At 41.7% G+C, this 25,190-nt stretch overlaps 1 protein-coding gene across 7 annotated transcripts in view; it reads left to right on the top strand.

Annotated features, from left to right (window-relative positions):
- LOC119049534 (adhesion G protein-coupled receptor E2-like) overlaps positions 1 to 23,800 on the top strand; it is a 32,940-nt gene extending 9,140 nt beyond the window's left edge. For 4 of the 7 annotated variants that reach the window (XM_053663801.1, XM_053663798.1, XM_053663797.1 and 1 more), the window contains 13 exons: positions 55 to 101; positions 187 to 264; positions 1,180 to 1,357; positions 1,439 to 1,549; positions 1,712 to 1,935; positions 2,664 to 2,843; positions 5,532 to 5,729; positions 5,995 to 6,230; positions 19,580 to 19,646; positions 19,911 to 20,002; positions 21,473 to 21,641; positions 21,727 to 21,837; positions 23,288 to 23,800. In XM_053663801.1, coding sequence (XP_053519776.1) covers positions 55 to 101; positions 187 to 264; positions 1,180 to 1,357; positions 1,439 to 1,549; positions 1,712 to 1,935; positions 2,664 to 2,843; positions 5,532 to 5,729; positions 5,995 to 6,230; positions 19,580 to 19,646; positions 19,911 to 20,002; positions 21,473 to 21,641; positions 21,727 to 21,837; positions 23,288 to 23,296 — 1,700 coding nt within the window. In that variant the 3' untranslated portion in view covers positions 23,297 to 23,800. The remainder of the gene's footprint in view (positions 1 to 54; positions 102 to 186; positions 265 to 1,179; positions 1,358 to 1,438; positions 1,550 to 1,711; positions 1,936 to 2,663; positions 2,844 to 5,531; positions 5,730 to 5,994; positions 6,231 to 19,579; positions 19,647 to 19,910; positions 20,003 to 21,472; positions 21,642 to 21,726; positions 21,838 to 23,287) is intronic. The other 3 variants (XM_053663799.1, XM_053663800.1, XM_053663802.1) reach the window with 3 other exon arrangements.
- Positions 23,801 to 25,190: the final 1,390 nt, after the last annotated feature.

Genomic DNA, 25,190 nt, shown 5'->3' with positions numbered 1-25,190 from the left:
CTAATACACACAGACATTCTCTCACTTAATGAGCCTCTGTTCTGTCCCCTGCAGTGATCTCCTTCCCTACCTGGACCCTCCCACCTGGAATCAAGAGCCAGGCGAGTAACTCCAGCAGGGACTGCTCCCCGTGCTGCTCCCCCACCACAGGTGAGGCTCTCTGACCCCTCCTCTCTTCTCTTCCAGAGTCTCTCCCACTTTTCAAAAGAAATCCAGGATCTTGGCAGAGGCTTTAGGCCTGCCTGGGCCAAGGACACCATCAAGGTAAGGGCTGGACCTGGGGGGACCCCAGGACAGTGTGGGGCTGGCTGGGGATGCTTTCGGGTGAGTGGAGGCAGCCCAAACAAGGGCTTTTGATTGGAGAAACAGGTGTGGCTGTGTGCACAGCATACACACCCCATAGATATCCCCATCTCACAAACACAGATAGATGTACACACATACCCTGGTTCCTGGGTTCCCCAGTGGCTGGAGCAAGGCCCTCACATGCACACTCACACTCAAGAGGGATCTAATGACTAAGAAATGGAGCAAGGGAGAATTTTGCCTCTGGAGCTGAGCCACAAGGTTCTAATTCTACCTCCCCTCTTTTCTGCTGTGACCTCAGGCAAGTGACTCCACCTGCGTGGGGCTGTCTCTTACTTCATGCAGCGGTTGTGAAGGGTTGAGTGAACTAAGAGAGGGCTCAGAGATGCCTGCCTGGCACACAGTTAGCATTAGATGTCAGTTTTAGCATATGCATTTAGCCTGGAAGAAATATATGAGCCACTTATGTCAGTTTGAATTTTCCAGTAGCTTTATTTAAAAAATAGTACAAGTAAACAAGTGAAATTAATGTGAAGGTTGCATTAACCCAATACATTAGAAATATTACCACTTCAACATGGCACCACATGTGGCTCATGGCAACTGTCCTGGATGGCGCAGGCTGACAACAGTCCCTGGCAGAACCTCAGGGACTGGTAAATGTTAAGAGCCATTGTTTCAGGTGCTCACAGGCATCCACTCACCCTCCTACTTGTCTTCTGGCTACTGCCAAGTCTAGATGATTCCCCCGTGCCTGTCCCCCAGTCACTCTGAGTGGTTCTCTGGTGTGTCCCCTTGTGAGGGAGTGAGATCAGGTTTTTTGGGAGGTTCCTGTGGAGCAGTGACCCAGTAGCTGTCACCCCTCATCCCCAGTATGTCATCAAGGCATTAGATGAGCTACTGGAAGGGTCTGGGGATCTGGAGGCCCTGACCCTGCCTGACCGGCACCGTGTGGCCACCTACCTGCTGTTGTACCTGGAAGAAGTCCTGAGTACTCTGGCCAAGGCCATACCTGAACCCTCCTTCAGCTACCATTCCCCTTCGGACACAGGTGAGGCCTCTTCCTGCCCCACCCCACCCCTGGCACCTACCCTGCAACTGGAGCCCCCAGTCACTGCCCCTCTCCCCTCAGAGGTGTCCTTGAATAGGAGCCAGGAGCAAGGGAATGGAACCATCATCCTGGGCCAGAGACACACACAGATGCAGCTGAACTGGGCTGAGGCAGTTGGAGTTGGGGAGCCGGGTAACAGCAGGGAGCTGGAGGGGGCACTAGGGAGAGGGAAGAAGAGCTGGGCATGGCTAGGGGTGAGGTTCTAAATTTGTAACAATGGGAAATGCCTAATGTATACTTCTTAGGAGAGAGGAGGGAGGGCAGAAGAAGGAAGTCAGCATGTTTGTCCCTCAGGCCCCACCCTGGCAGGCTTATTCTCCAGCCGCAACATGCAGAAATTGGTGGCCAATGCTTCACTGAAGCTGGACCCTGAGAACAAAGTGCACTTGGAAAACACACATGGAGGTCCTGTCGGTGGTGGCCAGCCCAGGCTCCTGTCTGCTGTCAGCACAGTCTTTCTGAGCAACAAGAACACGGAGAAACTAGGCTCCCCTGTCAACTTCTTATTCTCCCACCTTGTGAGTCCTTGGGTGGGGAGTGGAGATCAGTCCCGATGTTCACCCCAAAGGCGATGTCATGGTGGCTTCTCAGCAGTCTCCATTCCCCACCTCTGCCCATTCTGCTGCTTCTTTCATGTACCCCAGGGCCTTTGCATTTATGGTGCTCTCTGCCTGGGACAGCTTTCCCTCACATGACTCAGCTCTTTCCCTGTTTCTAGTCTTTGTTCTAATGCCACCTTCCCTGACCTCCTTATTTAAAATTACAACCTATAATCAATCACGTCCCACCTTTCTCCTTTCCTGCTTCTTTCTTTTTTTAAGAAAATAGCACTGATCACCTTCTACTACACTATCTAGTTTGCTTATCTATTAGGTTTACTATATACTGCCTGTCTCCCCATGAGCATATCAGCTCCACAACAGCAGAAACTTGTGTCTCCTCTTTTCTGTGCTGTGCCCCTGGTTGGCACACACAGTAGGTGCATAGTAAATACTTGTCAGTGCAAAGCAGCCCTTTCACCTCAGCTCCCCAATCAGCTCCCTTTGTCTTCTAGCACATGAGTCCTGTGGGATGGGGTGCACCCACATGGGTGCAGAAGAGGCCTGAATTCTGTGCACAGTCTTGGAGCTCCAGGGGCTCCCCCATGGGTGCATCACCTCCCCAGGAAATCCCTTCACAATCAAGATCTGGGTCAGCATTTCTGGGCACTAGAAGCACAACTCACACCTGTGCCCTGTTCCTACAGTCAGTGACTCCTGGGCCAAGGCAGCAGGTGCTCTGTGTTTTCTGGGAGCATGGCCAGAATGGAAGTGGTCACTGGTCCACCAAAGGCTGCAGGATGGTGGGCACTGGAGACACCAGCACTACCTGCCTGTGCACGCACCTCAGCAGCTTTGCCGTTCTCATGACCCATTATGATGTGCAGGTGAGAGCCCTGAGAAGGGACTTTGTTCAATGTCTATTGCTGTACAGTAAATTTCCGTGCATGCAGAAGCTTAAACACACACAAGTTTGCTATTTTGCAGTTTCTTTGGGTCAGCAATCTGCCATGGTGTAGCTGAGTTTTCCTCTCAGGGTCTAACAAGGCTGGAATAACTACAGTCTTATCTGAGGCTTGGAGTCCACTGAGCTCACTGGTTGTTTCCACCACTTGGCTATTGTAAATTGTGTTGCTATGAACATTGGGGTGCATAGGTTCTTTGAAGTGATGATTCAGGATCCTTAGGGTATAATCCCTGCAATGGGATCACTGGATAAAACCCAGTTCCATCTTAGTTTTCTGAGGAAATTCCATACTCTTTTCCATAGTTGCTGTGCCAGTCTGCAAACCCAACAGTGCAGTCGGGTTCCCTTTTCCCCACAAACTGGCCAGCACTTGATATCTGTTGATTTGTTTATGATGGCCATTCTGAATGGTGTGAGGTGATATCTCAGTTTGGTTTTAATTTGCATTTCTCTGATGGCTAGTGATGCTGAGCATCCTTTCACATGTCTCTGAGCCCTCTGTATGTCTTCCTTGGAGCAGTGATCGTTCTGGTCATTTGCCCATTTTTAAATGGGATTGCTTGTGTTCTGGTGTTGAGTTGTGTGAGTTCTTTATGTATTTTGGAGATCAAACCTTTGTCCGAGGTATCATTGGCAAATGTGTCTTTTCATGCAGATGGTTCTCTTTTGTTTTGCTGATATTTCCTTCAGCTGTGAAGAAGCTTTTTACTTTGATGTAGTCCTGTTTGTTTATTCTATCTTTACATCCCTTGCCCTAGGAGATATGTAGCTGAAGATGTTGCTGTGTGGGATATCTGACATTTTCCTGCCATGTTTTCCTCTAGGAATTTTATGGTGTCATGACTTATATTTAAGTCTTTTATTCACCTTTAGTTTATTTTGGTGTATGGTGTGAGTTGGTGGCCTCTTTTCATTTTTTTTTGCATGTGCCTGTCCTGCTCTCCCAGCAGCACTTGTTGAAGAGGGTGTTTTTACTTCATTTTACTGAAGACTTAAAATATGTGTGTTTCAAACTCAAACAGAATAGAAGAGAAACTTCGAAGATTGTCTGTCTCATCCCTAATCCCATACACCTGCTTCCTCTTGCCTCAAAGTTGTTAGTTTCTTTTACATGTTTGTATGATTGTTTTATACATATAAAATACATGCATCTGTTTCTTGTCTCTGTTTTATTTTTTTTACTCACATAGTGGCATTTTTCACTGTTGTGCATTTTGTGTTTTTATTTGTTACACTGAAGAGATTATTCCAATCTACAAAGAGACACACCATGATTTTTACTGCCATTGCATTCCATTCCATCAATGTGCCCTAAGTTACATATCAGTTCTTCCCTGAGTGTGCATGTTATTTCAGGTTCATTTCCTAATACAAATAAAGGTGTAATGATTCACATGCACTTCATTGTTTTCCTGTTAGAGTGTCTAGTTAAGAGGTATACTGAGTCAAATTCATAACTGTATGTGGGTAGATGTCTCCACGGTCAACATATAGAGGTCACATATGAGAACACTCCCACCAGCATTACATGAGGGTGTGTGATTCCTCAGACCCTTAGCACAAGGTCACTGTGAAAGTTTTGGACTTTTTATCCATCTGAGAGTTAAATATAACCTCTAGGAGAGTTTTTTTTTATTATGAGTAGAATAGAAGATCATTTAAAGAGCCTTTTGTTGTGTGTGTCTGGAAAGAAGTTGTTCACTTCTTGGTCCGTTTTTCTATTGGCCTGTTGATAAGTTTCTTATGGATCTGAGAGCTCTTTTTGTGGTATAGGAATTGTTTGTATCTCATTACACTAAAGATTCTCAAACCTAGTATGCATCAAAATCACCCAGAGGGCTTACTATTTATTTGTAAATAATTTAAATCTTACAGATTTGTCGCAGCAATAGAAATAGTGCAAATAATACCATACCGCCCTATTTCCGGACGCGCCAACTCTAAACATTTTACCTCTGTTTTCTCTATCATTTTTACATTTGTTTCTCTCTCTCTCCCTCCCTCTTTTTCTCACCTACTTACACCAAAATTAGTTTTTTAAAAAGAAAATATTCCTCATGGCTTTAATATGTTTTGAAAAAAGAGGCAGGGAAAATTTTAATCTTTAAAAACAAAGGCATCAGAGGATAGTACTTTTTCTTCTTCAACTAAGGATCTCAGCGTGAGGAAGAGGTGTTCCAGGGATGAGGTGAGTGAGTCCGGGGTGGGGAGTTGATCCTTGGACATTGAGTCTCCAGGTAAGGACTCGGTCACACAGCAACCTGAAGCTGTGCACCTCTGTGACCCTCACATGGTCCCCTACCACTTAGTCATGCCCAGAAGTCTAAGGAAAATGAATCCTGTGAATTCCAGGGCTTGGTCTTGAGTGAGGACTCTCCTATATCTCAGTGTTTCCATTATCTGAATTAATCAGTGCAGAATCCCAGAAAATTCTAAAGTATCCACAAATGTCACAAATTTCCCTGGTTTTGTCCCCATTCATAACTTTTCTGTATACTCTCTGCCCCCTCTCTCTCCATCTCCAAAAAAAGAAAACTGTAAATGCTGGAAGTTTTATTGCCCCAGAGCAGGACAGTGTGACTGAGGTTTCCTGTTTGCTTGGTCCCAGGAGGAGGATCCCACCCTGGCTGTGATCACCTATGTGGGGCTGAGCCTCTCTCTGCTGTGCCTCCTCCTGGCGGCCCTCACCTTCCTGCTGTGCAAAGCCATCCAGAACACCAGCACCTCCCTCCACCTGCAGCTCTGCATCTGCCTCTTCCTGGCCCACCTGCTCTTCCTCACGGCCATTGACAGAACAGAGCCCAGAGTACTGATGCTGTCCCAAAGGACCCTCTGACCTGTCATAGAATGTGGAGTTCAGGGTGCCATCTGTAACCCCTTAATAAAATGTCCTTGGGTTCTGGGAAGGTTAGAGGGGAGGTTCACACTGACTGATCCAACTAGCAGATACACTCTCTTTTGACAATTCCTTCATATATAACAGAGGTCTTCCCAAAGGCAAGGCATAAGACAGGTCCTGGGGCCATGCTCCTTCTGACAATCCTACCTGGTGATTCTGAGTTCTCCCCCAGGTGCTGTGTGCCATCATCGCTGGCGCCTTACACTACCTCTATCTGGCCTCCTTCACCTGGATGCTGCTGGAGGGCCTACACCTTTTCCTCACTGCACGCAACCTGATGGTGGTCAACTACTCCAGTGTGAGCAGGTTCATGAAGAAGTTCATGTTCCCTGTGGGCTACGGAGTCCCGGCTGTCATTGTGTCCATTTCTGCTGCATCCAGGCCTCACCTTTATGGAACAGCTGCCCGGTAAGGGCAAATTCTGATTTTTTTATCTTCTTCACCATGTCTATGGCTTTTGTGAAACCAAGATAGCATTTGATTATGCCAGATCATATTAATAGAGACAACAAGTGGTAATCCTTGGGGCATCTTTATAATGATTCAGGAGAATGTCTTTAAACCTCTCCTTAAAATAACAAAGGTATAATTTATTTATATTTATATTTTTTCACATTTTTTATTGTTCAAGTACAGTTGTCTCCATTTTCTCCCACCCATGCCCCTAACCCAGCCATTCCTAGTTCCCCCCCTTGATTGTACCCCCCACGAAGGTATAATTTTAAAAAGTTCTTTGGACATCATTATATTATAAACAATGTAATCTTCCTCTTTATCTAAATACTATAGAAGGTTCCTATTTTATATTTAAAGAGTAGGGCTGACTTAAGTAATATAAATAATAAATTATATTATAGTTGAGATTTGCACAGTACATACTCTATGCCAGGAATTTATCTAGCTGTTTTTATATTAGTTAACATAATTCATCCTTACACCAGTACTGTAAAGTAGACACAGTTTACTTTACAGTAATTGTAAAGCAATTGACCCATTTAAAGATAAGTAAATTGAGACACATTGAGTTTAAGTAAATGCCCAAAAGTGAACACCTTGTAAGTCGCAGAGCTGGTATTAAAATCAGGGAGACTAGCTCTAGACTTTCACTCTTTTATTTTCAGCTTGTAACATTAATTTTAAAGGCTTTCTTTTTTTCTCTTTTTTTTATTGATTATGCCATTACAGTTGTTCTATTCCCCCCTTCATTCCCCTCCACCCTGCATGCACCCCCCCGCCCCCATTATTCCCCCCTTTAGTTTATGACCGCATGTCTCAAGTTCTTTAGATTCTATATTTCCCTTACTATTCTTGCCCTCCCCCTATCTATTTTTAACCTACTGTCTATGCTACTTGTTTTCTGTACCTTCTCCCCGCTTCTCCTCCTCCCATTCCCCTGTCGCTAACCCTCCCTGTGATCTTCATTTCTATGTTTCCGCTCCTGATCTAGCTGTCCTTTTAGTTTGCTTTTGTTTTAGGTGTGGTTGTTGATAACTGTGAGTTTGCTGTCCTTTCAGTATTCATATTTTTTATCTTCTTTTTCTTAGATAAGTCCCTTTGACATTTCATATAATAAGGGCTTGGTGATGAGGAACTCCTTGAATTTGATCTTATCTGAGAAGCATTTTATCTGTCCTTCCATTCTAAATGAAAACTTTGCTGGATAGACCAATCTAGGTTGTAGGTCTTTGGATTTCATGACTTGGAATATTTCTTTTCAGCCCCTTCTTGCCTGTAAGGTTTCTTTTGAGAAATCAGCTGACAGTCTGATGGGAACTCCTTTGTAGGTGACTGTCCCCTTATCTCTTGCTGCTTCTAGGATTCTCTCCTTCATTTTCATCTTGGCTAATGTAATGATGATGTGCCTTGGTGTGTTCCTTCTTGGGTCCAACTTCTTTGGGACTCTCTGAGCTTCCTGGATTTTCTGGAAGTCTATTTCCTTTGCCAGATTGGGGAAATTCTCCTTTATTATTTGTTCAAATAAGTTTTCCACTGGTGGCTGTTCCTTTCCCCCTTCTGGTACCCCTATAATTCGGATGTTGGAGCGTTTAAAGATGTCCTGGAGGTTCCTAAGCCTCTCCTCATTTTTTTGAATGCTTGTTTCTTCCTTCCTTTCTGTTTGGTCATTTTTTCCTTCCTTCTGGTTCACTCCCTTGATTTGAGTCCCAGTTTTCTTTTCATCACTATTGGTTTCCTGTGCATTTCCCTTCATTTCAATTAGTTTAGCCTTCATATGTTCCTCCAATTTGTGACTGAAATCAACCAGTTCTGTGAGCATCCTGATCACCAGTGTTTTGAACTGTGCATCTGAAAGTGTGGCTATTATTTCATCACTTAGAGTTATGGGCTCTGGGGCTTTGAGATCTTCATGAGCTATTTTTGGTCTGTTTGTTCCTGTTAAGTATGAGGAGCGGAGCCTTAGGTGTTCACCAGGGTAGGGCTGCTCAGTCGCTGGGTTGTGACGCTGTACGTGGGGGTGGGGTCAGAGCAGGGAAATGGCGGTCCCCTTTGCTGCCTTATGCTGCTGGGGCCTGCTTGGTCCTATCTCACCACCCACTCCCTTGCTGGTCTATCTGCGCACGAATGCATGACCATAGTCAACCTGCGCCCTGTGCCCTTGCTGGGTCGCTCACTGGGTTGCTCACTGGGATGCTCACTGGGTCCGCCTGTTGCAACCCCATGCCTGGGATCCGTCTGACCAAGTTTTCTTTTTAAAAAATTTTTATTTACTTATTTTTCAAGTACAGTTTTCTGTCTATTTCTCCCATCCCAGCCCCCCCCACCACGCCCTGTGCTCCTCACCTCTCTCCCATTTCCACCTCCCTTAGTTCTTGTCTTTGTGTCCTTCATAGTTGTTCCTCTAAATCTCTCCTCTTTTTTCCCCTTAATTTGCATTCCCTCTCCCTTCTGGTCACTGTCCCCTTGTTCTCTATTTCAGCGTCTTTGTTTTTATTCAGGTTGCTTGTTTGTTTTGTTGTTTAGCTTCCTGTTAAAGGTGAGATCATATGGTATTTGTCTTTCAACACCTGGCCTATTTCACTCAGTATAATGCTTTCCAGTTCCATCCATGTTGCTGCAAAGGGTAGTAGCTCCTTCTTTCTCTCTGCTGCATAGAATTCCATTGTGTATATGTACCACAATTTTTTGATCCATTCATTTACTGATGGGCACCTAGGTTGCTTCCAACTCTTGGCTATTATAAATTGTGCTGCTATGAACATTGAGGTGCATAGGTTCTTTGAAATTGATGTTTTAGGATTCTTAGGATATAATCCTAGCAGTGGAATTGCTGGGTCAAAAGGCAGGTCGATTTTTATTTTTCTGAGAAAATTCCAGCCCTGGCTGGTGTAGCTCAGTGAATTGAGTGCAGGCCTATGAAGCAAAGGATTGTGGTTCGATTCCCAGTCAGGGCACATGCCTAGGTGGCAGGCCAGTTCCAGTGGGGGACACATGAGAGGCAACCACACATTGATATTTCTCTCCCTCTCTCCTTCCCTTCCCCTCTCTCTGAAAAGAAATAAATAAAATATAAAAACAGAAGAAAAATTCCATACTGTTTTCCATAATGGTTGTACCAGTCTGCAATCCCACCAATAGTGAAATAGGGTCCCCTTTTCCCCACAACTTCTCCAACATTTTTGTTTGTTGCTTTGTTTATGATAGCCATCCTGACCAGTGTAAAGTGGTATCTCATTGTGGTTTTAATTTGCATCTCTCTGATGGCTAGTGATATTGAGCATCTTTTCATGTGTTTCTGGATCCTCTGTATGTCTTCCTTGGTGAAGTATCTGTTCAAGTCCTTTGCCCACTTTTTAATTGGGTTGGTTATCTTCTTAGAGTAAAGTTGTGTAAGTTCTTTGTATATTTTGGAGACTAAACCTTTGTCTGTGGTATCGTTGGGAAATATGTTTTCCCATACAGTTGGTTGTCTTGGCTAATTTAATACTGTTTTCTTTAGCCATGCAGAAGCTTTTTATTTTGATGAGATCCCATTTGTTTATTCTTTCCTTTATATTCCTTGCTTTAGGGGACATATCAGTAAAAAAGTTGCTACATGGAATATCTGAGATTTTCCTGCCAGTGTTCTCCTCTAGGACTTTAATGGTTTCACGGTTTATATTTGTCTTTTATCCACCTTGCATTTATTTTGGTGTATGGTGTGAGTTGGTGTTCAAGTTTCATTTTTTTGCACGTAGCTGTCCAGTTCTCCCAACACCATTTGTTGAAGAGGCTATCTTTACTCCATTTTATGTTACTGCCCCCTTTGTCAAATATTAATTGACTGTAGAGGGTTGGGTTGATTTCTGGGCTCTCTGTTCTGTTCCATTGGTCTATGTGCCTGTTTTTATGCCAGTACCAAGCTGTTTTGATTACAGTGGCTTTGTAATACAGTTTGATATCAGGTATTGTGATTCCTTCTACTTTGTTCTTCTCAAAATAGCAGCTGCTATTCGGGCTTGTTTGTGGTTCCATATAAATTTTTGAAGTGTTTGTTCTATGTCTGTGAAATATGCCATTGGTACTTTAATAGATATTGCATTGAATCTGTAAATTGCTTTGGGTAGTATGGGCATTTTGATGATGTTAATTCTTCCAATTCATGAACACGGTATATGTTTCCATTTGTTTGTGTCTTCCCTGATTTCTTTCTTCAGTGCTGTGTAGTTTTCTGCATATAGGTCTTTTACCTCCTTGGTTAGGTTTATTCCCAGATATTTTATTTTTCTTTTTGCTATATCAAATGGGATTTTTTTCTTGATTTCCGCTTCTGCTGCTTTGTTGTTGGTATACAAAAATGCCTTTGATTTCTGGATATTGACTTTGTAACCCGCTGTCTTGCCAAATTCATTAATTAGTTTGAGCAGTTTTTTTGTAGAGTCTATAGGGTTTTCCATGTACACTATCATGTCATCTGCAAACAGTGACAGTTTTGCTTCCTCCTTTCCTATTTGGATGCCTTTTATTTCTTTTTCTTGCCAGATCGCTGTGGCTAAAACTTCCAATACTATATTGAATAGAAGTGGTGAAAGTGGACATCCTTGTCTTGTTCCTGCTCTTAGTGGAAAAGCTTTTAGTTTTTACCCATTGAGTATGATGTTGGCTGTAGGTCTTTCATATATGGCCTTTATTATATTGAGGAATGCCCCCTCTGTTCCCATTTTGCTGAGCGTTTTTATCATAAATGGATGTTGCACCTTATAAAAATCTTTTTCCGCATCTATTGATATGATGATGTGGTTTTTGTCCTTGCTTTTGTTTAAGTGATGTATTACATTTACTGATTTGTGAATATTTTTTAAAAAATATTTTATTTATTTATTTTTTAAGAGAGGGGAAAGGAAAGAGAAAGAGTGGGAGAGAAACATCAATGTGTGGTTGCCTCTCATGTGTCCCCTGCTGGGAACTGGCCTGCAGCCGAGGCATGTGCCCTGACTGGGAATCGAACCTCGATACTGTGGTTCGTAGGCCCGCGCTCAATCCATTGAGCTATGCCAGCCAGGGCTGATTTGTGAGTATTGAACCATCCTTGCATCCCTGGGATGAATCCCACTTGCTCGTGGTGTATGATCTTTTTGATATATTGTTGGATGCGATTTGCCAATATTTTTTTGAGGATTTTAGCATCTATGTTCATCAGTGATACTGGCCTGAAGTTTTCTTTCTTTGTTGTGGCTCTATCTGGTTTTGGAATTAGGATGATGCTGGCTTCATAAAAAGAGTTTGGGAGTTTTCCATCCTTTTGGATTTTTTTGGAATAGTCTGTGAAGAATAGGGGTTAGCTCTTCCTTAAATGCTTTGTAGAATTCTCCTGTGAATCCATCTGGTCCAGGGCTTTTGTGTGATGGGAGTTTTTTGATTACTGCTTCAATTTTATTTGCCGTTATTGGTCTATTCAGGTTTTCTGCTTCTTTTTCATTGAGTTTTGGAAGATTATATTTTTCTAGAAATGTGTCCATTTCCCCTAGGTTCTCAAATTTCTTGGCATACAGTTCTTCATAGTAATTTCTTACAATCCCTTTTATTTCTGTGGTATTAGTTGTAATCTCTCCTCTTTCGTTTCTGATTGCGTTTATTTGAGTCCTCTCTCTTCTTTTCTTGATGAGCCTACTTAAAGGCTTGTCTATTTTGTTTATCTTTTCAAAGAACCAACTCCTGGATTCATTGATCCTTAGAATTGTGCTTTTAGTCTCTATGTCATTTAGTTCTGCTCTAATCTTGGTTATTTCCTTCCTTCTACTTGCTCTGGGCTGTGTTTGTTGTTGTTCCTCGAGTTCTTGCAGGCCTAGGGTTAGGTTGTTTGTTTGAAATGTTTCCATCTTCTTTAGGTAGGCCTGTATTGCTATAAACTTCCCTCTCAGGACTGCCTTCGCTGTGTCCCATAAGTTTTGGGTTGTCGTAAGTTTGTTTTCATTTGTTTCCAGGAACGTTTTGATTTCTTCCCTAATTTCATTCTTGACCCATTCATTGTTTAATAGCACACAATTCAGTCTCCATGATTTTGGTTGTTTTGGGTTTTTTCCTTTGGGGTTGGTTTCCAATTTTAGTCCTTTGTGGTCAGAGAAAATGCTTGGTATGATTTCAATTTTCTTGAATTTGTTGAGGCTCGTTTTGTGTCCTATCATGTGGTCTATCTTTGAGAATGTTCCATGTGCATTTGAAAATAATTTGTATTTAGCTTCTTTGGGGTGAAGAGCTCTGTATATATCAGTTAGGTCCGTTTAATGAAGGGTGTTGTTTAATGCCGCAATATCTTTGTTGATATTTTGTTTGGAAGATCTGTCCATTTTTCATAGTGGGGTGTTAAAATCCCCTACTATAATTGTGTTACTGTCAATATCTTTCTTGAAGTCCTCTAAGATTTTCTTTATATATTTTCTTTATATATTTGGGTGCTCCTATGTTGGGTGCATATACATCTATGATGTTAATGTCTTCTTGGTGGATTCTTTCCTTGAGTATTATGAAGTGACCTTCTGGGTCTCTCTTTATGGCTCTCTTTTTGAAGTCTGTTTTGTCCGATATGAGAATTGCTACCCCAGCTTTTTTTTTTTCTTGTCCGTTTGTTTGGTAAATTTGTTTCCAGCATTTCACTTTTAGTCTGTGATGGTCTTTTGTCCTGAGGTGGGTCTCTTATAGGCAGCATATGTGAGAGTCATGCTTTCTTATCCATGCAGCTATTCTGTGTCTTTTGATTGCAGAATTTAATCCATTTACGTTTAAGGTTATTATTGATAGGTACTTATTCATTGCCATGTTTGTACCTGTGTTCCTCTCTGTCTCTCATTTTTCCTTCCTTTCCTTAAGAAGTCCTTTTAGTATTTCTTGTAGGACTGGTTTGGTGGAGGCATATTCTTTTAGACTTCTTTTGTCTTGGAAGCTGTTTATTTGGCCTTCTATCTTGATTGAGAGCCTTGCTGGGTAAAGTAGTCTTGGTTGTAGGCCTCTGGTTCTCATTACTTGGAATATTTCTTGCCATTCTCTTCTTGCTTGGAGTGTTTCCATTGAGAAGTCAGTAGCTGACCTTATTGGGGCTCCCTTGTATGTTCCTTCTTTTTTCTCCCTTGCTGCTTTTAAGATTCTCTCTTTGTCTTGGAATTTTGCCATTTTGATGATGATGTGTCTTGAAGTGGGCCTCCTTGGGTTCCTCTTGATTGGGAGTCTGTGTGATTCCTGGATTTGTGTGACTTTTTTTTTTTTTATCAAATTAGGGAAATTTTCTCTCATTACTCTTTCAAATATGTTTTCTATTTCTTGTTCTTCTTTTCCTTCTGGTATCTCTATTATTTGGATATTATTACGTTTCATATTGTCTTGTATTTCTCTTAATCCTTCTTCATTCTTTCTGAGTTTCTTTTTATTTTCTTGCTCTTTCTGTGAGATGCTTTCTACTTTGTCCTCCAACTGGCTAATCCGATCCTCCACCTCATTTATTCTACTTTTGAAGCTTTCTACTGTGTTCTTCAATTCAGAAATTGTATTCTTTATTTCCTCTTGTCCCTTTCTGATAGTTTCTATTGCCTTTTTCATGTTGATATAGTTTACGGTGAGAGCATTGTAGCTCCCCTGTAGTTTCTGGTTGCTCATTGTGAGCTCTTTGAACTTCGTGATAACCAGTGCTTTGAATTTACTATCTGATAGTTGATTAGCCTCTATTTCATCTAACATTCTTTCTGAAGTTTCTGCCTTTTCTTTCGTTTGGGGATTGTTTCTTTGTCTTCCCATTGTTTGTGAGACTCTTCTTGTTAGCCTCAGCTTCTAAAATTGATCTATTCTAACTTTCTGGGTTTATGCTGTGAACCTCTGTGGTATAATACCTGTAAATTTCAGTGGTGCAGACTCCTTCAGGTATCTTGATGTTCTTTGTTTCCACTTCTTCCTTTTTTCATATGCATGTGATCAGTTGGAGGGGGAAACCGAATGGTTTATGACAGCAGAAGAGTATTTTATAATAGTTGTAATCACATCCGGTAGGGAAGAGATAGGCGATCTTTAGGCTATATATAATGTTAGCCGTAATCTTCAACCCAACTTGCCACTTTTACGAAAGAATGGACAAAAGATAAGTTTTCTGTTGGGTAGGGAAGTCTTGTGAGTTGAGACTAGAAGCAGTGAGGTTGCAGACGGTCAGATTTTGAGGTAAGTTGTGAGTAAGGAATAGTAGATAGGTGTATTGAGTGAGCAAATAGAGTTAATTACTCCAGTAATAGAATTAAGGAACTTGTAAAGTGGGCTAAGATCTGGGAGATTAGCTGTGAAGTGTTTACCATTATATAGAACAGCTATTATTTAAAGTATTATTAGAGCAACAGTCCTGTGAGCAACTCTATGAGATCAGTCTGAATAGAGAGTGTGCTAAAGGAAAACAAGAGGCGTAAGGTATAGAAAATTAGAAATACATTGTGGAGGAAGAAACAGAGGAGACCTGTCAGATAATACAATATAATCCACCAAGACTAAGAAGCCTATACAGGAGGAGGAGGAATACAAAGATACTGTTAAAATATAAGAGAAGTGAGAATAATGAAAGAAAAATAATACAAGTATGCTGCAACAAACACATAAAAGAAAACAGCACAAAAAAAGGCAAGAGAAGGGAGGAAAAAGCGGTAAGTTTAGGAAGAAGGGAAGAAGGACTAAAACAGGAAAAAGGAAAGGAGGATCAAAGTATTGAAAGATAAAGCAATAATAAAATTCAAAATAAATGAGATTACCAAAAAAAAAACAACAACAAAAAAAAAACCAAACAAAAAGCCCACAAAAGAAAACAACAAAAAAAAAACTTCCCTTGTTGGTTTTAAACTGTCCAAACTGTTTTTTCTGGTTGCAGCAGGACCTCTCTGTTGGCTGTGTTGCCAGCGAAAGCCAGCCAGGCTACTATGCTGGGATGCGGGCGCCTCCTCTCCCTCTAGTCTGCCTGATTCCTTTGCTGTCTGGCGCAATACTTTCTCGTTGCTAGGCTGGGTGGTAAGCAAGACAAGCCGTCGCAGGAGGGCACCTCAGTCAACTTTCAAAAAGGATATAATGATAATAAGAAAGCCTCCCTAGACAGACTGCCTCTCAGCCCAGCCCAATCTCCAGCCAGACCAGTGGCAACAATGCATCTCTTAATTCTCCAGGGCTGGAAACCACAGAGTGGTTTCTGGGCTGGCAACCACAGAGTCTGCAGATGAACCCGGCCCTTCGTTTTTGTTGCTCTCTGTTCTTTGTGTAAACTCAGTCACACAGGCCTCTGTCTGGCGCTGCTCATGGGGGGGGGGGGAGGAGAACACTTTTGCACCTGCGCTGGTCACCTACCAGGGCTGCTCGGTACCCCCGCTTCTGAGGAGGATGCCTCCTGCGCCGGTCCTAGACCTATGTCTCTGCACACCAACCGCCACGGAGCAGGGTCCAAAGATGAGCTTGGCCCTTTGTTCTGGAATTGCTCTCTGTTCTTTGTGTAAACTCAGTCACACAGGCCTCTGCCTGGCGCTGTCCAGATGGGGGGGGGGCGGAGAAACTGCGGCCCCCCCTCCCCCTGCTGGTCACCTACCAGAGCCGCTTGGTACCCCCGTTCCGGAGGAGAATGCCTCCTGCGCCAGTCCCAGCCCTGTTGTGGCTGCTGTAGCACCAGGGTCGCCTAGCTGCGGGTGCTGGCCTTGCCGCCGTTCCTGTCTTCACTCAACTCCCCTATGTGCCACTAACCTGCTACTGACCCGAGTCTCAACGTTGGTCACAATCGCTGCTCTCCCAACTTCATGAATGCTGTGGATCTATTACTTAATTATGCTGGTTCTCAGTAGCTTGGCCAGGCTTTTCACCCACGGGTCCCGGGAGCTGGAGTAAGTTGGGTCCTACTCAGTGGCCATCTCCCTCCCTCCTCTGAGTTTTCCTGTGCAATGCCACTCCACCAGCTGCTGGCTTCGCCCCTCTTACCAGTCAGACTGAAGAATTCGTTGTTATCAGACTTCCGAAAAGTTCAATTTTCTGTGTTCTGGCTGTGTTTTCTGTTGCTAATATTTTGTTGTCTCTAAACTTGGTTGTGTGAGAAAGCACAGCGTCTCCACCTATGTCTCCATCTTGGTGGAACCTCAGCTTTAAATATATTTATTTAATGGCTTTAATGGCTTTAAATATATTTCAAAATGGCTTATTTTAAAAATATATTTAAAACACCACAAAAACAGAAAACTGTACTTGAACAATAATTAAATAAATAACTAAACACCATACTTGTTCAAGAGTACAGATCAGTGGTTTTGACAGTAATCAGAGTAGTGCCGTAAATACCAAAATCAACTTTCACAACATTTTCAATTCCCCAAAAGAAATCTCATACACAATGTCATGTGCTCCCCCTTCCCGCTACCCACTCCTCCAACCCCTGAACCAGTAATCTACATGGACCTGCCTATCCTGGATATTTCCCATAATTGAAATCATACATTTTGTCTTTGTGACAGGATTCTTTCACTTAGCATGATGTGTTCAATGTTCATCATGTTGTATCAAGTACCACAATATCATTTTTGTTGTTGTTGTTTGTAAATAATATCCCATTACATAGATATTTCACATTTTTAAAATTTATCTATCAGTTGATAGATATTTGGATTGTTTCCATTTGTAACTACTATGAAAGGTTTTGCTATAAGCATGCATGTCAAAGTTTAAAATCTTAAAAAAATTAAATTTACTGTGGTGACATTGATTAATAATATTATATGGGTTTCAAGTGCACAGTTCTCTAATACAGCATCTGTATACTGCACTGTATGTTTTCCACCCAGAGTCAAATCTTCTTGATCACCATATTTGACTACATTTACCCTCACTCCCTCTTGCCATCCGCCTTTCTGGTCACCACCCTCCTGTTGTCTGTGTGTGTGAATTTTTGTTTGTTTATCTTGTTTGGTTGTTTGTTGTTTTCAGTTTTATGTTGAATGCAGGAGTGAAATCATACAGTTCTTGACTTATTCTGTGTGAATTATTTCACTTAGCATGCTATTCTCCAGATGCTTCTATCTTGTCACAAAAACAGTACTTCATCTTTTGTTGTGGCTGAGTAGTGTTCCATTGTATGTAAGTACCACATATTTATGCAACCACCTATCAAAGGAAACTTTGGTTGTTTCTGTGTCTTGCCCATTAAGAGTAATGCTGCAATGGACATAGGGATGCCTATAACTTTGTGAACAAATGTTTTCAAAATTTTCAGGTAGATTCCTAATGGCGGCTTACTGAGTGGGAGAAGGTATTTGCAAACAACACCTCTGATAAGCACTTAATATCCAGAATATATGAAGAAACCTTACACTTCCACAAAGGTTTTCAGAAATAACTATAAAGAACACATGGACAGAACCAACAGTAGGCAGGGGGTGGAATCAGGTGAGGGATGTGGGCATGGCTAGGTTTGTGGGGGAGTAGTAGGTGTAAATGCAGACAACAGTACTTGAACAACAATAAGATAATTAGAAAAATTAAAAATTAAAAAATAAATTAAATAAAAAAACAATTCCACAACAAAGAAAAAGGAAAAATCCAGTTAAGAAATGGACAGAGAACCTGAACAGATACTTCTCCCAAGAAGATATACAACAGATGTCCAACAGATACATGAAAAGATGCTCAACTTCTTTAGTTGTTAGGAGAATTAAAGTAAAAAACATTAAAATGAGAGGTTGCTTCATAGTAATTATGTTAAATTGTTAAAATGAAAACATGGAGAATAAAAAATGTGTGCAAGAATGTACAAAAATATGAACACTTATGCATTGCTGGTTGGAATGTAAAATAGTGCAGCCACTTTGGAAAATGGTTTGATAGTTTCTTAGATGTTAAATACACATAGCTACCACTTGATCCAGCAACTCCACTCCTAGGTATAAACCCAAAGCAAGTGGAAAAACATGTCCACACAAAAACTTGTACATGAATGCTCACAGCAGTGTTATTCAAAATGGCCAGAAATTGGAAACACAATAAATGTCCTTCAGTGGATGAATGGATAAAATAATGGTGTGTATGTGTGTGTGTGCATATATATATGTTATATATCTTAATATATAACATAATATATCCAATATAATATGTATTGATACATATTTAATATATTATATTAAATATATTATATTAAATATATTATATAAAATATATTATTTAGCCATTAAATGAATTGAATATTATTCAGACATAAAAAGCATGCAGCAACATGGTGAACTTTGATTGAAAGACATTAGGCTAGGTGACAGAATCCAGTCATAAAATACCACATATTGTATGATTCCATTTATGTCTGGAACAGGCACGTCCAGGAGACAGACAGAAGAGCAATTCTGTCATGGGGCTGTGGTGAGTGGTGAGGTGCATGGAAACAGGAATGAGGACTGACTGCTAATGTGAATTTTTTGAGGAGTTGAAAATGTTCTAAAGCGAGATTGTGATGATTGCACAACTCTGAGTATTTTAAAGGTCACTGAACTGTACAGTTTCAATGGGTGAAATTTATGGTATGTGAAATACATCTCAAAAAAGCCATAATTAAAAATATTCAGTAGGAGGGTTTTGCAGCAGATGAAAATAATTACATTGACTAGGGCAGGAACAGCCCTTAAAGTCACGTGAGATTCACAGGACTCTCAAAAACTGTTGACGGGACTGAAAACTGACATCCAATGTAACATTTTCTTAGCCACCCATTTTGTTTTGTAGTTGCAGATTGTCTATGTGTCTCCTACCTGATGTGAGATGTGTGGGATTTAAGGCCATGTTTGTTTTCTTCATGACTGAGTGTTCAGAGACAAACACAGAGACTGTCACAGAAGAGACACTCAATATTTGTTGATGAATGAATTAGAGAATGGATTTATATAATTATTCTGTATTTCAAAGGACCAATTTCTTTCTCTTTCCTTTTGTATTTGGGAATTTTTCTTTTTGTTTATTTATTTATATTTTATTTTATATGTTTTATTGTCTATGCTGTTAGTTTCCCCAATTTTTCTGTCCTCCCCCTTCCAGCACACAATCCCCACTCCCATAGTTAATCCCCACACTGTTGTCCATGTCCATGGATCATTCATACATGTTCTGTGACTAATTTCTTCACCTTCTTTCACCCTGTCCCCATCTTCCTGTCCCCTCTGACAGCTGTCAGTCTATTTCATGTCTCTATGCCTCTGGTTCTATTTTGCTCATTTAGCTTATTTTTTTCTTTAGAATATACTTTAGAAATTATATGGTATTGATCAATGCATTTTGAATTCTCTCTCTTTTTTTAGCTGCTGGCTCCACCCAGAAAAGGGATTTATGTGGGGCTTCCTTGGACCTGTCTGCACCATCATCTCTGTGCGTGATAACACGACAGTATCCTTAACATTCTGAGGGTCATTAGAAGAGCAGAATTATAATGGTGTGGGGGAAATGACAGGAGCAGGAATTTTCTTGGGTTCTGATAAGGTGGCTTTGGTTTTCTAAAACTGCTCCTAAAACTACAAACTCTGACACTGTTACTAAGTATGAAAACCACTGAAGTGTGGAATTGCTGTTGGACAGGTTAGACTACAGGTAACAAATTAAAAGTTTATTCACTAACCCTCTGTGTTCCCAAAGGTCAATCTGGCTTTCTTTCTGATGACGCTCTGCATTTTGAAAAGCAAACTCTCTTCCCTCAACACTGATGTGTCCACCCTGCAGAATACAAGGTAGGCTGGAGAAGAAGGTGACATCCCTGCAGTCAGGCATGGTCCCAAGAGCAAATCCATGTGTTTCAGCAGCCCCTGATGTCCCTTCTCAGGGTGTGCCAAGGGAACCCAGGGAAAAGAGGTGCAGTGATCCTTGTGTGGCAGCAGGCTGGGATTCAGTGGTGTGCGGCTGACTTTCTGGCCACAGTGTTCTGTCTCTAACCCCAGCTTGTACCTCCCTCAGCAGCAGGAACAACTGACGTTGGTTGATGTACCTTCTTTGGTCTTTTGTCAGCAATCTTATGAGAAAAGTACAAAGAATCTGTATGCACCCAGTCTACACTTTCATGCCAACCTTTGTTCAGGCTCCTTCTCAGCCCTCGCCATTTCTGTCTAGAAAAAAATTCTATTACCGGAGGCATGGGCACTGCTTTGTTCCAGGGTTACAATTGTTTTAATGAGATTTTACTTATTTATCTTTTTAGACAGAGGGGAAGGGACGGAGAAGGAGAGGGAGAGAAACGTCAATGTATGGTTTCCTCTTACATGCCCCCTCCTGGGTACCTGGCCTGCAACCTAGGCATGGCCCTGTTTGGGAATTGAACTGGAGACCCTTCTTTTTTGAAATAATTATTTTATTGTTCAATTACAGCTGTCTGCATTTTTCCCCCACCCCTCCCCCCACACCCAGACACACCTACGTTTCTCCCTTGCTTCCACCCTCTCCCTTGGTTTTGTCCATGTGTCCTTTATAAGCAGTCCCTGAAAACCCTTCTCCCCACCATCCCCTAGCCCTCCTCTCTGGCTACTGTCAAGCTGTTCTTAATTTCTATGTCTGGTTATACTTTGCTTGCTTTTTTCTTTTGTTGATTATGTTCCAGTCAAAGGTGAAATCATATGGTATTTGTCCCTTACCTCCTGGCTTATTTCACTTAGCATAATGCTCTTGAACTGGAGACCCTTTGGTTTGCAGGCTGGCACTCAGTCAACTGAACAATACCATCTAGAGCTCCTATGACATTTTAATGATCTTTCTTGAATGTTCCTATCAATATACTTTCTAAATTTTGCATGCCATTACTTGATTGTATCAATCATTTGAATAGGCTGTGAGCTTTGTGAAAATAGAAATCCTTCCTCTGTTACTTTCGCTGCCCAGGCCCCAGCACAGAGCCGGCCTGATACACAGTGCAGCCTCAGACACTTTGGTTTAATAAAATCAGGGATCTCCATAGAGCATCATACAATTTTTGAAACCTACACTTTGAAGTGTCACAACCCTACTGAATATAGTGAAAACCACCTTGGACCAAAGTGGCATTTCTATTGTGGAGGATCACTGAGAGTAGGGATCAGAGCTGAACACAACTCAAGTCTGTGAACTCATCACCATTGGGAAGGCAGGAAGGAGCATCCCTGGGGTAGAGATGAGAGTGGCTTTGATTCTGTTGCTCTGGGTGCACCAGGGGCCTCATTTCTCCTCCTATTCAGGATGCTGACATTTAAAGCAATGGCCCAGCTCTTCATCTTGGGCTGCACGTGGTGCCTGGGAATCCTGCAGCTGGGCCCAGCTGCCCATGCCATGGCCTATCTCTTCACCATTATCAACAGCCTGCAGGGTGTCTTCATCTTCCTGGTTTACTGTCTCCTCAGCCAGCAGGTACCACAGTCCCATTCCCACCCAGCACCCTCTCTATTCTCAGTCCTCTCAATGAGCTGACTCAGAACATGCTTTGCCTCTGCAGGTCCGGGAGCAATACATGCAATGGTTTAAAGGGGCGAGGAAAATCAGAGCAAACTCTGATAAGTACACCCTTACCAGCAGGGCCACATCTGAATCTTCCAAGCCCAGCATGGTGAGGTCCCGCATTGTTCCCAGAGCCCTTCACTCCAAATGATGCCCCTCACACCAGACAACTTGGGAATATAGCAGGGGACATCTTAGCATGACTCCCATGGGCTTTGCTCTTTGACTTCTTAACCATTAGCAATGGTCTCAGTTAAAAATCATGTATTTTGCTCTTACTCCTTAGGAACTGTGTCTACTTGACTTTTACATAAATAGCACACTTATTGAACACCTGCCACATGCCGTGCATGGTTAACCAAATGACTGAGAATCAATGACCTAAGCAGGGATGCACATGACAGTCGGAGAGCCACATTATCTTATCCTTCATCCACCTCTATGTCATAGTCACTCAGCACCACCCAACAAAAAAGGCAAAAATGGGGAAAATTATGTACATATTTAAGAATTAAACAGAAATCAGTGTTAGTTGGCATTTCAGACTTTCTTAGTAAGATTGCCTGATAGTTTTAGCACCCTCCACCCACTGCAAATCCAGGAAGGATAAGCCATAGTGCATAGAAAATTCCTGGCAGTGATGACTAAGAACCACCACTGGTTTAGATCTAAAATTTCTATTTTTCATTTTTAAAAAGATTTTATTTATTTATTTTTAGAGAGGGGAAGTATGTCCTCAATATGCCCAACTGACTCAATCTCCATCATGTCCATGCCCCCCCTCCCCAACCCCATCCCTGAGCCAGGTTGCCACCTTCACTTGCCTGAACCACTACAACAGCCCCCTGAATGGCCACTCCTTTTCATTCTTGTCACCTTCCAATGCCTCTTTACACAGAAGTCAGAGGGAATTTTCAAAACAAAAACACAAATCATGTCACCCCTGTGTGAAACCTGTTACATGTACTTTCTCTTGAGTTCACTTCTGAATAATTTCCTGAAGCATGACATTTATAAACTTCTTGAGTAGAGAGAGGCATATGAAGTTGCCCATCTCAAACACTAGCAATTACACGGAGCTTCCTCTAGACCTAGGAATGAATAACCCATATTGGTGATGGAAAGAAGGAGGGAAAAACAGAAGAATTCAGTGCTGCTTCTTTTATGTTCTTGGTAATGGATAATAGACAGCATTTCTGACCTTTCATTAACTTCCCACCTGGCCTCTTTCATTATTCCAAACATAAAGTAACATTTCACAAACCTTGAAGCAGAGGGATCAGAACACACATTTTGAAAGAGATAGGTCATTTTTGTAGCACATTTAGTTGTTCTTATCCTCTGTAACTTGGGGCTCAGAAAGTATAAGGAGATGAACCTTCTGAGGAAGCCGAGGTCTGGTACAATTGATATGGTCTTTTCTTACCCTGACCGATCCATGTGGCAAGGGAATTTTGTGACTAAAATCTTCTTAAATTTCTTATTTCTTTCATCACAGGAAATGTTTAAATTTTCTTTCCATAATCTTGTATTTAATTTCTACAATATTCTTTTTCCAGGTGAATTAAAAAGATCTTTTGATCTATATCCTCTTATCCCATGGGAACTCTGAACTGTCATTCTCTGAGCCATTGAGAGAGGATAGAAAGACTCTGTGGTGTGTTTCAAGAAATTCTTCATATCAGCAATGTGAAAGAAGTCATAGCAGACATGGTGGAAACTCAATACCTGCAAAATCTGGAGTTTTTCTGTGCCCTACTGTGTACTTGGAAAATTTGGAATGTAAAATTCCAATGGTGGCCCAGTTCCTCGGGAACTTTGAGTTAAATTTCTGCAAAGTCTCTGCTTTATACTGACTCTCCCAGAGACTGAATGTTTATAAACATGAAGAAGAGTGGAATGTTCATGCTAATGTCTGGATTTCTTAATTTTCTTTGTTCAGTATTTCTAGGGGTTTAATTATGTACTTGTTTAAAATGATTAATTATTCACCATGTCTAAGGCAGAAATCAAGAAAGACCCAGGCAGGTCCTGCCTTCGTGGAGCTTTCAGAGGGAAATAAAGTAATTTCTGCAGCTACACTTCCTGTTTGTAGATTATTATTAATATTATTATATTTATTCCTACCTGAGAGTAAGTAAAGTGAGAGGACATGCTTACTGATTTTAGAGAGAGGAGACTGGAAAGAAAGAGAGAAGGAGACAAACATTGATCAGTTCCCTCTTGTACACCCCCTGACCAGGGATCAAGCCTGCAACCTAGGCATGTGCCCTGACTGGGATCAAACCCATGACCTTTTGTTTTATGGGATGACACTCTAACAAACTGAGCCACTCTGGTCAGGGTAGATTTATTGGTGATAGCTATTCTGACAGGTGTGAGGTGATAGCTCATTGTGGTGTTAATTTGTATTTTTTTTTGATGATTATTAATTTTCTTTCTTTAAACATTAAAAAAATTGTTGTTCAAGTCCAGTTTTCTGCCTTTTTCCCCCATTCCTCTGCTCTTCCCCCCCCCACTTCTCCCCACTACAGCTCTCTCCCCTCCCCCCTGTTTCCATCCCTTTGTTATTGTCCATGTGTCCATATTGTCCATGTTCCTGCAAACCCTTTATCCTCCCCCCACCATTATTCCCTCCCACCTCCCCTCTGGTTACTGTCCATTTGTTCTTAATTTCTTTTTTTTTTTTAAATTTCTTTTTCTTTTTATTTTTTTAAAGATTTTATTTATTTATTTTTAGAGGGGAAGGGAAGGAGAGAGGGAGAGAAACATCAATGTATGGTTGCCTTTCGTGCATCCCCTGCTGGGAACTGGCCTGCAGGGAACCAGCTTGCAACCCAGGCATGTGCCCTGACTGGGAATCAAACCGCGATTGTCTGGTTTGCAGGCCCACGCTCAATCCACTGAGCTACACCAGCCAGGAGACATTTGTTCTTAATTTCAATTAAGAGGTCTGGTCTATAATAATTTCAATTATATTTTGCTTGCTTTTTTCTTTTGTTGATTAAGTTCCAGTTGAAGGTGATATCATATGGTATTTGTCCTTTACCTCCTGGCTTATTTCACTTAGCATTATGCTCTCCAGTTCCATCCATACTGTTGCAAAGTGTAGGAGCTCCCTTGTTCTCTTTGCTGAGTGGTATTCCATTGTGTAAATGTACCATAGTTTTTCTTTTTTAAATTGATTATGCCATTACAGTTGTTCTATATCCCCCTCTTCATTCCCCTCCCCCCTGCGCACCCCTCCCCCACCATTCCCCCCCTTTACTTCATGAACACGTGTCTCAAGTTCTTTAGATTCTATATTTCCCATACTATTCTTACCCTCCCCCCTATCTATTTTCTATCTACTGTCTATGCTACTTGTTTTCTGTACCTTCTCCCCCCTTCTCCTCCTCCCACTCCCCTGTTGCTAACCCTCCTTGTGATCTTCATTTCTATTGTTCACTCCTGATCTAGCTG

The sequence above is a fragment of the Artibeus jamaicensis genome, unplaced genomic scaffold, assembly GCF_021234435.1.
Source record: "Artibeus jamaicensis isolate MK-2021 breed Jamaican fruit bat unplaced genomic scaffold, CSHL_Jam_final contig_3290, whole genome shotgun sequence".
Taxonomy (NCBI): domain Eukaryota; kingdom Metazoa; phylum Chordata; class Mammalia; order Chiroptera; family Phyllostomidae; genus Artibeus; species Artibeus jamaicensis.
The sequence above is the reverse complement of the archived record's forward strand: the minus strand, read 5'-3'. Positions and strand labels throughout refer to the sequence as shown.